The following is a 13,740-nucleotide window of genomic DNA, read 5'->3' as shown; positions in this document are numbered from 1 at the left end:
AATAGACCAAAACACAGTTTATTGCAGTTATCAGACTGCGTTTAGGGTGTTTCTGCCAGAATGCCTCCTCAATGCTATTCTTGGACACTTGAAATAGGGTGGCCTCCTCCTGGTTTTGAGTCCTTTTCATTTCACATACGCTGCTCTCAGATTCTGCCTAAAGACTAAACAGTTGCTCTCTTAGGCTTTGAACTTTGGGTGCAAGATAAGGAATGGAAGGAAAACAATGCCACCCTTTATGGCCTTCTGCAAATATGAGAGGAGGAAGTTTTTGATCTCTTGTAAGTCATGGAGACATTGTTTTTTGGAAGCCACCCCAACACCAAGCCCTAGTAGAAAGTGACAGTTAAAATTACATGCTTGCTCCTTTTTGTCCTTTCCAAACTGCTGCTACAATCCACGAAGAAGTTGTAAAAATCTATTCAGCAGGCTGTGATCAGAATTAAAAAAAATTATTACAATGAAATAGAAAGTACCAGAAACAACTTACAAGTAGTAGGCATGAGTTTTCTTTTGAACATTTAGTTTGTTACATTTATGCATCTGTGTGATGGGTTGTGATATTTCATACTTATTGTGTGTTAGAGCAAAACCTTTGAAAGCCACTGATCTAGAAGATGCATATGCCTCAATCCAGATGAAAGCTGTATCCTAAGACCCCTTCATCGGATATGTTACTCCAACAATATGTTCCCTCTTTTTAGTGCTTCTCTAGGAAGCAAGACTGACCTATTTGGTCCATAGACGGTCACCGAGAACTCTTTTCTACAGAAAGCTGCATTTGACAGAAGGGTGGAAAATATTAGAATACAGTGGTTTGATAGCTAAGTGTTTGGATGAAATATTTTCATTGTATAGGGCCAACTGTTAAATCCAAAAGCCAACTATGTCCTACCACTTCCCCCTATTTATCCTTTATACCATGTTTGTCTTTTATATACCTTGTATTATTTTTATTATATACCCCTGTATTATCACATGCCCTCCTTAATGCCCGTCACCCAGTTACCCCATCCCCCACCCACCTCCTCTCCAGCAACCCTCAGTTCGTTTCCTAGTTACAAGTCTCTCATGCTTTGTCTTCCTGTCTGATTTTTTTTCCATTCAGTTTCCGCTCCTTTCGTTATGGTCCCAATGGATAAATACCCCATATTAAATAACAAAAATCTGCAAATGAAGTTCCCTTCTACTGAATTTCCTGCCTCAGTAGTTTTCAGTCAATCCAGCAATATTCCAGAATAAGACAACTCATGGTATCTTCTTGCTTTTGGACTGCTTGCTCCTTTCCCAAACACCACATATGCCCTTTAACCTCACTGGGATTATCTTTTTTGACACATCCTATATTACCAGGTAATTTCCAAAAACCAGGCACATGTTAAGACTACAATTCAACAAGGCTCATGCATGTTTAAATAAGGTCTGTAGCTCTTCCAGCCATACAAAGCTAGTCATACAAGTAACTTGAAAGAATCGGAGTCATGAGTTACTAGCTCACAGCCTTTTCCTTTCACTATGCCCACAAATCTATTTGTTTACTTATTTTAATTTAAATTCAATTAAAATATAAGTGCATTAGTTTCATATGTAGAATTCAGTGATTCATCAGTTGTATACAACACCCAGTGTTCATTCTATCATGTGATCTCTGTAATGCCCATCATCCAGTCACATGACCACAGATTTAGACCTAAGTAGACTCCTAATCATTTTTATAGAGGAAATACATTACTGCACTTCATCAGTATTATTGAAGAGGCCATTGACTGTGAGATGTGCCAGTATTTTTGGTACAACTGAGAAAAGGGGGGGGGAAGCCAATTAAAACTATGATTTGGCAGAAATTTAGGATCCATACCAATTTCAGGGATATTTGTGAAAAATAAGTGCATTTGTGAAGAAATGAAAAGTGGTAGATAGTTTCAAGGGCTGTTGCCTCTTCTCACTCCCATCCAAGTGCCTAGTGACTTATTTTTAATGTAGAATTGACACTACTGGAATCATTATTTCTGGAAACCAACTGTCTTTTGGCTTAACTGCCTGCTGTCCCCAGCATTTGGGCTAAAGTTTCCCAGGGTTAAAATTTCCAACATCTCACCAGAAACCTCACCACTACCTCAAACAGATGATCCCGTGAGTGAATATTTGGTAGGAAAAGAACAAGGTGGACTAGAGAGAAGACAAAATCTAGGTTGTCAACCACTGTTATCAACATTCTATTGTGTTTGTTTTTTAATTTGAAAAACTTTATATTGTAAAGAACTACCTCTTCTGGCGTCTCAAAAAAAAAAAAAATCAAAAGACCTTAAAACAAGCTTGAGAAAACTTGTCACAAGGCAAATTTTATTTTTTTCAAGTTACAAAAATATGCGCATGTCAAAAATACAGTCTTAGTCCATACAAGAGTAGTTCCAGCCATTTAAAAGTTATACAGTTTGAAAGAGCAATGCATACAGAAGTCTTAAAACATACAATATAACCACTCAATTCAGTTATTGCTAGTTATATGCAGCTTTTTACTTGAGACTGTTCTCTACCAGGGAAAGGTCAGTGTTAGGCACTGATTATTTGCTGCTGAAGGCATAGATGTAAACAGCCATTCCAAAATGAGAATAAGCTCACTCTGAGTAGACTATAATGTTTAAGTTTTGATCAGCAGTATAAGAGACTGTGGGTCTAAATTTCAGTTCCACCCCCTTTTCCAATATTTAATTCTATTCTGTTAACACATCAGAAGTAAAACATGCAGTTTGGGGCAAGGGTAAAGGAACTGCTGCTTTTCAAAGTAAGCAATAAGAAACCTTAAATTTGAGTTGCAATGGAGAAACGAAGCTGGCACTTTTCACTTAAAAACACCGAAATGAACAAAAGCATGGAGAAAACTTTAAAGTTTTACAAAAACCAAAGCTAGCCTTTTCTCTTTATATGTCAATATATAACATGAATCAATTTGTTCTTTTGAAGTGTAGGGGCTTATGAAAATCTGCTGTCCTCTATTTGCTCTTTAAAAAGACAGAGCTAGCCACATGACAGGAACATGCCTTACAACAGTTCTATTTGCTCAACAGAAGAACAAATCCTATTAAATAATTTTAAATTTAAATAAGTAAAAAAGAAAGAAAAACACAGCCAACAGTGTAAAACACAGAAGAAATCACTTATTTCAGGGGGTGGGTAATACATAGGAGACTTCTGGCCTGAAGTTCACATGGAAGACTTAGAAGTGAAGAGTGTCCCGAAGAGAGAGCAATGGCTTGGTTTCCCACTTTCCTGTCAGACCCTGCAGGGTCAGGGTTATTGCTGCTCACACGTAGGACCATTTAGAAGGCTAATTTATGACTTAAATCCTAAAAATAAGCTACATTTTTAGGAGGTAGAAAACAAGTACCAAACATTTACCACTTGGCCACCGTTCTTAATTTTTGGCCAACCTTGGATCTCTCCATTTCTCACTCCCCATTCTCCCATTAAAGCTATGAGTCCTACTATCATTCGTTACCTAAAGTTACAAACTTGGAGCTGCCAAGAGAAATCTTTTTAAGTAGTTCTGCTTTTAAATCACTGAGTACATCCAATACTCAAGTATCAACTGGGAACGTTTTAGTAGATTCACTCTGTAAGAAAACATGCCAACATAAAACACTTAACACGAAGAAAGACTACCGAACATCTCTACGTGCTAGTATGTCAGAGTAGCTATGCAAACCTAAATTAGTAATGTCTTCACTGAACGGATTTGGAAAAGCCTTACATTACAATTACATTACCAGCAATACTGAAAATAGGTATGTGTCTTATGAAGAAATTAAGCTAGTAACAATGACCAAAAAAGTCCACTTCTTCCCCGAGTTACTTTGTGCTGATATCCCATAGATAGTATTACAAAAGAATTTAATTTTTGCAATAGGCTGGGCTCACAGTGAGTATATTAATACAGAGACCATGTGTACAATATTACTGTAAGAATGTTATTAGTGAAATGTATATAAGGCATGTAAAAAACTAGCATTAAAGCTTTTAAGGGCAATGATCCAAACAGGCAGCTGCTAAAAAAGGTGCTGCTAGGAATAAAAAAAGTATTAAAGAATACAGAGTTTCAGCACTTATTAGTTTATAGTGCTTCCACAATGAAATGAATTACTTCACATAAATTTCTGTTGCTGGAACTAATGGACCAAAGAAGAATGGACTTCTTCCCCCTTTTAAGTACTAGCCCAATCTTGGAAACGGAAGCAATCACTTGCAATCTTCCACACAGTGTTGTTAGGAGTAGACTGGGCAGTCAGCAGGAAGTTCTGGTTGAAGTAATGTTGTTTGTTTCCATCAAACTTCACAATTCCACTGGTCACAACGAGAACTGTAGTCTGGGCCTGAGTAGCTTGCTCTTTACCCACATAGAAAAAAAGAGATCAGTTTCTATCTCTAAGCAGATTTTCCGGCTTAAACTACTTCAAACTTCCGTTTGAAACTTACGGCTTCAAACACAACACAGAAAAAAACCTTTCATAAACTTTCTTTGCCTTGAGGACAATATTGAGCATGTGCCCCTAGAGGTAGAAAATTATCATTTCAAAGCATATTAAAATTATTTCTAGTCCAGAAGGATTTAGGGTAAAGTTTCCAAATGAAGAGCTTATACCCAGCACAGGACCATTCGGTTTCTGTATTCATTAATATTTCACTGGGTTTCTAACAGAGCTTTTTCTTATGCTTTCTTAAGCTATAAAGGGGGGAAAAATCACCTTAAACTACTACTTCTGACACTTAGGACCCTACCTAGAGGTTAGTCTTACATATTGCATCAATCTACTTTGAACCAAATTCTCTCTTGCCAAATCATTTTTTCGTGTAACAGGATAAATTTCTTCCATCAAATTTCAGCAGGTTTTAAGATAATAAAACATATTAATCAGATATTGGTATAATTTTTTTCTGGAAACATTTCAAGGTACAAAACGCAGCTGTTTATATAGGGACAAGAGATAATTGGTCTTCTCCCATCAACCAAAATCCCATTAAGCCTTAATTTCTCACTAACTTCTAATAAGCCATAAGCACACAATTCATCAAAACCTACTTGCGGTCCTCTGGGATGAGATGGAACTAGAGGAAGACCAAAAGTTTGATCTGACTGAATTTTTCATTTTTAAGTTGCTCAAAGAGTAATTGCTTCTATGGCTAAAAGTTGCTTGCTGCTTTTGGTGTTCAAGCTCAGTGCTCACTAAAGGAAAAAAGACGACACTGAAAGACCATGGTCTTACCATGAACTGGTTGGCAATCTAACATATTGACCTGGAACTCACTAGAAGGCAACATCTCAAAAAAATTAGCTAGGGCCTCCAGCCCTGTAACAACATTTCCATTCCATATTAAAGTGGCCTTCTCCAGATACAGCCGGGTTAGTGCCTTAAAGAAAAAAAAAGGGAAAAAAAGGTAAAGATTTCTGTTCCTGGGGAAGCATTTTACAGAAATGGATCGAAGGGTTACAGGAGGCATATAGACATTTCCATGGTTCTACCTCCATCTCCTCTCTCCTCAGCGCCCCTCCCCTCCCACTAGAAGATAACGTGAGCAAAACATATGCCTTATCACCTTGACTTTAATAGATATCATCTCACTTTAGCCATGAAAACACTGCGCATCCAAACTAAAAGAGGGTTTTAGAGTTTTACTTTGTTTGCTAAAATGAATTAAATGATTACAAGCTTCAACCCAAACCAGTTTTAGTCTCCCTTTAGTTTCCAGTTCTGAGAATTCAAGCTGTCAATCAGATCCCACTGGTACACTTCAGCCCTAGTGTTTATGTACACGTGAGCCACTTAATGTTTGAGCCATTTGATGTCCTATGTTTTAGGAAAAATTCCTTTTACTACTACTCAAGCAGCCTATTTTGTTCAAAGGAATCAAAAGTACTTGCCAATGCAGTCTTTGCTAAGTCAGGTAAGTTAAGGCCCAGATAAAGCAAAATTCAACAGTTAACCCCTTAGGCACAAGAGTTAGTTACAGCAGTTAAGCGTCACAGGACACATTTGCTTAATCCTAAAATTTCACTTGGATTAAAAGAACAGCCTGTTATCTGGACTCTGGTAATAAAACTATGTTGCCTTTTTTTTGCTGCCTTATTTTTGAAAGCAGCAAGACACAATAAACATCCATTGTCAGGGCCCTTGCCCTTGTGCAGTACCAGAAGCTTCTTTTATCTTCTACCTTAAAAAATAGAAATTCTTAGAGATTAATTTATGTACATGCAGCATAAAGGAAAGCTTTCTAAAACAATCTTATGCCAATAAGAGACCTAGGCAAGACTCCAGCACATACTGAAACAGTTAACTTAGAAGATAGGACTCAAGGATAAATCACAACAAAAAAAAGCTGATGAAGTAACTTGCTCTGTTGAAAACTTAAAGTATCCAAGCCATGTGGATCCTGTTTGTGAGTGCCAACTACAGTTGTGAGCTTTAATCAGAAATTAATAATATATGAAATTAAACAGTTCAAGGAACATTCCCTGTAATGGCACACTCCTTCACTAGCAGTGATACTGATTTAAGTATACTGGCTGAATGATAGGGTTAAAAAAGGTAACATATTTGAGTAAATATATGTCAAACCCCATGTCAAGTGCAGTAAATTAATTCCCATTTACCTAAAACTAGAGAATAAAAGAGATTAACAATTTACCCAAGGTCACAGAGTTAGGTAAATGCAAAGCTGAGAGAGGGACTCCAGAGCCCACATTTCCAGAGTATCATAACCAATCCTTCCCTAAAAAAATGCACTTTTAAAGAACAAGCCCACAGTTACCACTTATGCAAGTCAGATGACTGGATGGCTACAAAAAGACAAAAAACAAAACAAAAAACCCTGGTACGTAACAGAGTGTAGTAGAGTCTATAAGGCTCACCCGTCTTCTTTTGTCCATTGTCTCATAGTAAATATTGACAAATTCCTCAGCAGCTCTACATGCCTGATCTACGTGAGTTTTAAAGTCCTATAAGAAAAAATTCAGAAGTGCACATTACCACCCCTCCAACTCCTAACAAAGAGAAAACGAACAAAAGCTGGTGACGTATTTCAATCACTTTGTAGCTGCATACACAGTTCACATTCTTCCATTGATATTTGGACATTATAAAGGTCAGGGTTCAAAAGTTTCCAGTTTTTTTATTTTCCCCCATTTTAAAGTACATGTGTTTAGGACATACTCATCCCTCAATAGTGAATTTTCTTCTATTTCAAATATGAATTTATGTTTGCTTGGTAACTGGTACTGGAAGTACCTTACGCTTCCAATATCTTACAAAACATTCACCTTAATAAAAACGATGTGGTCTGAACCCTATAAAGGGCAGGGTGGTGGTGGAAGTGCTGAATTCCCTCTTTAAGCCAGAACTCAGGACAAAGAGTTACTCAGTGGGGGAAAAAATGGAGTATAAAACGAAGTTCAATGAAATGCTTGAAAAACTATATAGTTAGGAAACTTCTACACATGACGGAAAAATTCACCGGCATTTGTAAAGAATTGTCGAACCGAAGGAGAGAAATGCTGTTGGGGTTTTTCTTCTGCCAGATGATTTAATAGGTACCTTTCTCCCAGCCATTCGCCGAGCCCAGCCTATTATTTGAATTAAGAATCCGTTTCATTTCCCTGTCAGGATATCGAAAGTCATTCAGAGAGGGAGATGATAGAGAATAAAAAATCGCAAGCCATAAAAAGACCCCAACATTTCCGCTTCCCGCCAACTCTCATCTCGGGGTCCTTGGCAGCAACCGAAAGTGCACGGACGCCAAGGGGTGGGGGCGGCGGGGGAATCGGTGGGCTCAGGACCCAAGGGGGCTACAGAAAGCGGGCCCCGCCCCGGAGCCCAGCGGGCCCGGCCCTGATTCGCCACGGGATCACGTGACCACCAGGGTGCCCGGCCCAGCGCCCCTCCCCTCAGCCGCCCGAGCTGCGGCGCCTCGGCACCCTGCAGTGGCCCCAGCACTCACCACAGACGTGGCCATGAGGGACCCCGAAGCAGCTTGTTCCGGCAGTGGCGGCGTCACTACCTCTTCACGTGTCGGGCGCCCTCGGCTGCTGCAGGACCAAAATTTAGGAAGACAGCTAAACCCGCCAAACGCCGAATTCTCTACCCGCCCATTCTCTCCCGGAAGTAGGTCGGTCCGTTGTTAAAAGCACCCCGATGTTCCAACCTTAAGTACACTTCCTTCAGTTCCGACCGTACCCTCCCATCTGCCTCTTCTATTCATTTGGTTGCTATTTATCTACTTGGTTGGGAAGAAAAAAAAATCCTCTGCTTTCGTAAACTAGATACTCCAAGCAAAAGTATCCATTTCCCTCACGAAGCGGGACAAGAAAAAAAAAAATCTAAATGGCCCAATAGGGGGACTTCTTTGCGTCAGTAGGCGGGGCCAAGGATAGCAGAAGACCAACGAGAAACGCGAGGAGACACCTACTGGAACTGTAGCCTATAAGAAAAAGGGGTGGAGTTTGGGGAGGGATGCCACCACACTGCGCATGACTGGCAAAGAACGGTCTAAAGTTCTGGAACATTCTGGAAGAATCTAGCCTCACTGAATTGAATCCCAACGGTCTCAGCAGCATTCCTAAAATTATTCACGATTTAGTTTTCTGCTATTCATAAGAAAAGGCTTATCAAGTTCCTTCATGCCCAAATTTTGGTCTCAGACTTCAAATGAAGATTAGCAAACCTTGCCATTCACCACCTTCTGCAGCCTACTTTCTAACTGCAACTAAAATTTTACTGCGTGGTGACCACGAGCAATGTAATTTTCTAAGCATTTTAATCGATATTCACTTATTACTTTAATAATGCTATGAGGTAACCATCTCCAGTTTATAGCTAAGGCACATTGTGATTAAGGAACCCATTCAGAGTCACAAACTAATTGGGGTTCAAGCTCAAGCAATTTAACTACCACTACAACCTGATTTCACTCTCCAGCATCCTTTAAAACCGTTCACCTCAAAGGCACCAGCAGCTTCTGCATGGTTAAATCAATTAGCTATCGCTATAGTCTTACCTCGAATAGCTGGTTTCTGGCTTATCAAAATATTCTCTCCTTCTTTGGTATCTTCCTGAGTCCCTTCCATGAGCCCAGTCTCTTCTGAATCTTCTCATATTTGAATTTTATTTGCCCCCCACAGCGCTCCGCTCTTCAGACTACCTTCACCTGCAGGCCGACCGACTTTCTTCCTCTGCGCCCCTCTTACTGGCGTCACTTCCGGGGGTGTCTCTTATTTAAAAACCTCCTTCCTCCCACGTGACTTCAACTGCTATTCATATGTTAATAAATCTTCACGACACATCTCCAGCCCCCACCGTTCAATGTCCAGTTCTGCTTATGGAATTTCACTAGATATGAACAGCAGAAATGCTTTACAGGTTTCTCGAACTCATAAGAGTCCAAAATTTAAACTCATTAATTCCTCTGCAATTCCAATCTTCTGTATTCTTTCAGTCATCTATGCTTGAATTCTTGGACTCTATTTTTAGCACCTCCATCATCTTCACTTGTTGGTTCAAAAAATATTGAACACTTACTATGGACTACCACGTTATGCAAGGTTCTCCGCATAACGTTCACAATGTAATGGGAGTTCTAGACAATAAACAGAACATTTATGAACTACAGAGGAATTCCAAGTAACTTGCTCAATTTGGCTCATTTTTTAGGCAACCTCTCTCTCTCTCTCCCCCCCTCCTCACCTCCTCTCCCCCCCTCCTCACCTCCTCTCCCCCTCCCTTCTGCTGCCCCCTCCCTTCCTCTGACCCCTCCCATATCCTCCCCTTCCCTCCCCTTCCCTCCCCCTCTCCCTTCCAGTCCCCTCCCCCTTACCTTCCACTGCGCCCTCCCTTCCTTCGACTCCTCCCCTCCTCCCCTTCCCTACCCCCCTTCCATTCTCCTCCCCTTTCCATCCCTCCCCCTCCCTGCCAGTACCCACCCCTCCCCCTCCCTTCTACTCTGCTCCCCTACCCATCTCCTCCTTTCCACTATCCTCTCCATCCCTCCCCTCCCCTCTCCTCTCCCCTTATCCTCTTCTCCCTTTCCCTCCTCTATATGCAAATATTCTCACTTCTCATTTTTCCAAAATTTTCCTAATCTTTTAAGACCTACCTTGGTCTAGTCTCAATTTGCCATTCCAGACTTCTCTCTCATTGTTCGCCAACATCGGCAAAGTTTACTACTGTTTGCCAAAAATGACTTGTGTTTACTGCTTTATAGGTAATTATACTTCTTAATTGAGAGCTCAGAATAGGTGTCTGGTGTTTATTATAATCTCATTCAATCCTCATGACCCCTGGAGAGAGACAAATTATTATCTAAATTTTTAAGAACTCAAACTGCAATTCAAAGAGGTTAAGTAAATTGGCTAGGATGACACAGCTAGTGGAGCTAGAATTTCAACCCAGAGCTGTGTAATCCCAAAGTCTTTTCTCTTAGACACTCTGCTAGTCACGTATGTGCTTAAACTACACTTTACAAAAAAAGGTTTTATTTATTTATTCATGAGAGACACACAGAGAGAGACGCAGAGACATATACAGGGAGAAGCAGGCTCCCTGTGGGGAGCCCAATGCAGGACTCAATCTCGGGACCCTGAGATCATGCTCTGAGCCAAAGGCATATGCTCAACCACTGAGCCACTCATTGTCCCTAAACTATGATTATTTTGAAGTATTTATTCCCTACATTTCTACCTGCCCCAAAGATTGTGACCTGTCCTCTGGCCAAGATGAGTGTCTATTGGTGGGAAGGCAATAGTGCTGGGGATGAGAGGAGTGTTGAGAGTATTGGAAGGGGACAGCTGAGCTAGAGTGGAGGGATGTCTCAGAGTTTTGCACTGAATGTTTGCACGGAATTTTGTGTACTTTTATTGATGTGCTACAAGAGTGGGAGGCTGGGGAAACAACATAGAAAACAATGTTGGGCTCTGGTTGGTCAGGACAATGAACTTAAACCATATGAAAATTGTATTTGGGGGGATAAATGGTAACCAGGCAAACAAGACATGGCATTGCTCTTGGCTAGATAACTGCACATGCATGAAAAATGGGGAGATTGACTAGGAAGGGTGTGAAGGGGCTTTTCTTGGAATACAGAACGGCATCCTTGTTAAGCACATTGTTGTTGGCACCAGCATGAATTCAGATCTTGGCCGTGCCACTGAGGAGCTCTGTGACCTTGGCCAAGTTACCTAACCATTCCAATCCTTGGTCTCCCAGTCTGTAAAATAGAAATAATAATGTTAATACATGTTTTGTGATATCTTTGTTATGGACGAGCAGTCCCTGCTTGAGGAATGTTATTTCCCCTACCCATGGCAGAGATTATGCAGCCAGCTATTTAAGAGGATGAAGTCGAGACATACTAGGTAGCTTCAGTGTATTGAGGGGCATCTGTATAGCTCAGGAGAGGGTTGGGTGCTCTGCAGGCTTAATAAATTGGGGTAATTAGGACTGCTTCTGGCTGTGCTGTGCAGCCATTTTTTCCTGCTCAAGCATAGACCTAATGGAATTGAAGCTGCTCGGAGTTACTACCATCCTCATCTGAATCTTCTCCTTGCTCTGGAGTTGCCATGGACTAGTCTAGAACAATCAGGGAAGTGATCCGAGGAGTCAGCCCCTTGCTCTTAGGTCTCTGGTTGGTGATCACCCTGCTCAACATTAAGTCTTATGCCCTACCAACTCAGTTAGCTCAGCGCCTTTGGCCCATTCACATCAGACAGCACTTCTTTTTTTTTTTTTTTTATTTATGATAGTCACAGAGAGAGAGAGAGAGGCAGAGACACAGGCAGAGGGAGAAGCAGGCTCCATGCACCGGGAGCCCGACGTGGGACTCGATCCCGGGTCTCCAGGATCGCGCCCTGGGCCAAAGGCAGGCGCCAAACCGCTGCGCCACCCAGGGATCCCCAGATAGCACTTCTAAAAACAGCTCTGCTGAGATATAATTCACATACCCTGTACTTTACCCATTTAATGTGTACAGGTCAGTGGTTCTTAGTATGTTCACAGTCATGCAAACATTGCCATGAAATTTTAGACCATTTTTCAATGGCCTGAAAAGAACCCCTTCTCTTCCCCATTAGCAGTTCCAATTCCTCTTGCCTGCCACCTCCTGGTACCACCGCCTGCTTCTATGGATTTGCTTATTCTGGACATTGCATATGAATGAATCATACAATATGTATCTTGGCCTAGTTTTCAAAGCTCTTCCATGTGGGAGCATGTATCCACACTCCAGTTCCTTTAATTGCAGAGTAGTATTCCATGGTATGGCTATACCACATTTTATTTATCCATTCATCCATTAGTGGGCATGTTTCCACTGTTTGGATATTATAAATAATGCTTTTATAAAAATTTGTTTACATTTTTGTGAGGGTACATGTTTTTAGTTCTCTTGGGGAGATATCCAGGAGTGCAATTGCTGGGTCATATGGTGACTTATGTGTTAAAAAATAAAATTCAACAGTAAAATTTGAAGATCCTTTTGGTTTTATTCAACAATTAATCAATTGGGCAACATCCAATCTAGCAGACATAAAGGAGCTCTGAGGAGTTGTGCAAAATGAAAGACTTTCACAGGCAGAAGGGAGAAGGAATAAGGAAGTTCTATGAAGCAAAAAAGCAGATGGGTTATTGCAAGGTTCCTTTTCTTTAGGGGATTGTAGGGGTCTATCAGGCAGATCACCTAGCTAATACTGATCAGGTGATTCCTGATTGACTGGTTTGAGATTCCATTTCCTGGAGAGCTAAAATTGTAATTAAGTAAGCCTTGGTTTGATGATGTGGGGCTTAGCATAAGCAACTGCATCTGTGGGGGCCTGTTGTCTTGTCTTTAACCTGTTTAATGTTGTAAGGAACTACCAGACTGTTCTCCCCAGGGGCAGCACCAATTTACATTCCCAGGATTGTTATTTCTCTACATCCTTTCCAATACTAGTCATTGTCTATCTTTTTTATTATAGTCATCCTAGTGGATAGGAAGTGGTATCTCACTGTGGTTTCCATTTGGATCTCCCTGATGCCTCATTATCTTGAATATCTTTTTATGAGCTTATTGGCCATCTGTTTATCTCCTTTGGAGAAATGTCTATTCAGATCCATTGTTTGTTTTAAAAAAATAGGTTGTCTTTTCATTATTGTTTTTTTTTTTATCCTTTATATATTCCAGATACAAGTCCCTGATCAGATATATGATTTACAAATAGTTTGTCTTATTCTGTGCATTGTCTTTTCACAACCATAGAGTTGTGGAGTGGGGTACAGGAATAGGTGAGTAGATCCAGTTACAACACTACAAGTGCTAATGTCCTTATGGGTGTTCAGTAGTCTTTCTTGAACACATGCTCCTCAGATTTTTCCAAGTATTTGCTTAATTTCTAGAGTTCTGAACAAGTTAATTTTGACAATGTTAGTGTTCTCATTGCTTTGGGGGAGGGGTTAACTTATAGATGTTCTCACTCTGCTATTCCGAAGCTTTGTCTAGATGGCACTTTGATAGATCTTTTGAAAGATGTTATTGGATAACTTTTATTATTTATACATTTGCTAGACTTTTAGGGAATAACTTTATGTGCTTTTCATATATTTAACATTTATTTCATACCACTGGCACAGAGTAAAAAACATAGGCAAAGTAGGTGGCAAAAAGAAAATGACCAAATGAAAATTTCTCCTCCTGATAGCTTGCTTTTATCCCCATTTCAAATCT

At 40.4% G+C, this 13,740-nt stretch overlaps 1 protein-coding gene across 1 annotated transcript; it reads right to left on the bottom strand.

Moving 5' to 3' along the window:
* Positions 1–2,329: 2,329 nt before the first annotated feature.
* NXT2 (nuclear transport factor 2 like export factor 2) lies at positions 2,330–8,331 on the bottom strand. The gene is made up of 5 exons (XM_041742300.1): positions 8,194–8,331; positions 7,990–8,077; positions 6,905–6,991; positions 5,262–5,406; positions 2,330–4,384 (listed from the first exon to the last, which is right to left on the bottom strand). Exons 2-5 carry the CDS (start codon positions 8,002–8,004, stop codon positions 4,203–4,205), a joined length of 429 nt encoding a protein of 142 aa, XP_041598234.1. The 5' UTR covers positions 8,005–8,077; positions 8,194–8,331; the 3' UTR covers positions 2,330–4,202.
* Positions 8,332–13,740: the final 5,409 nt, after the last annotated feature.

Source organism: Vulpes lagopus, chromosome X, assembly GCF_018345385.1.
Source record: "Vulpes lagopus strain Blue_001 chromosome X, ASM1834538v1, whole genome shotgun sequence".
Classification (NCBI taxonomy): Eukaryota; Metazoa; Chordata; class Mammalia; order Carnivora; family Canidae; genus Vulpes; species Vulpes lagopus.
The sequence above is the reverse complement of the archived record's forward strand: the minus strand, read 5'-3'. Positions and strand labels throughout refer to the sequence as shown.

Coding starts and splice junctions, on each gene's coding strand:
- NXT2 (XM_041742300.1), bottom strand. Junction 5,407..6,904: donor CAATGGACAAAAGAAGACGG/GTGAGCCTTATA, acceptor TTTTTCTTTAAG/GCACTAACCCGGCTGTATCT. Junction 4,385..5,261: donor AGATTGCCAACCAGTTCATG/GTAAGACCATGG, acceptor ATGTGGGTAAAG/AGCAAGCTACTCAGGCCCAG.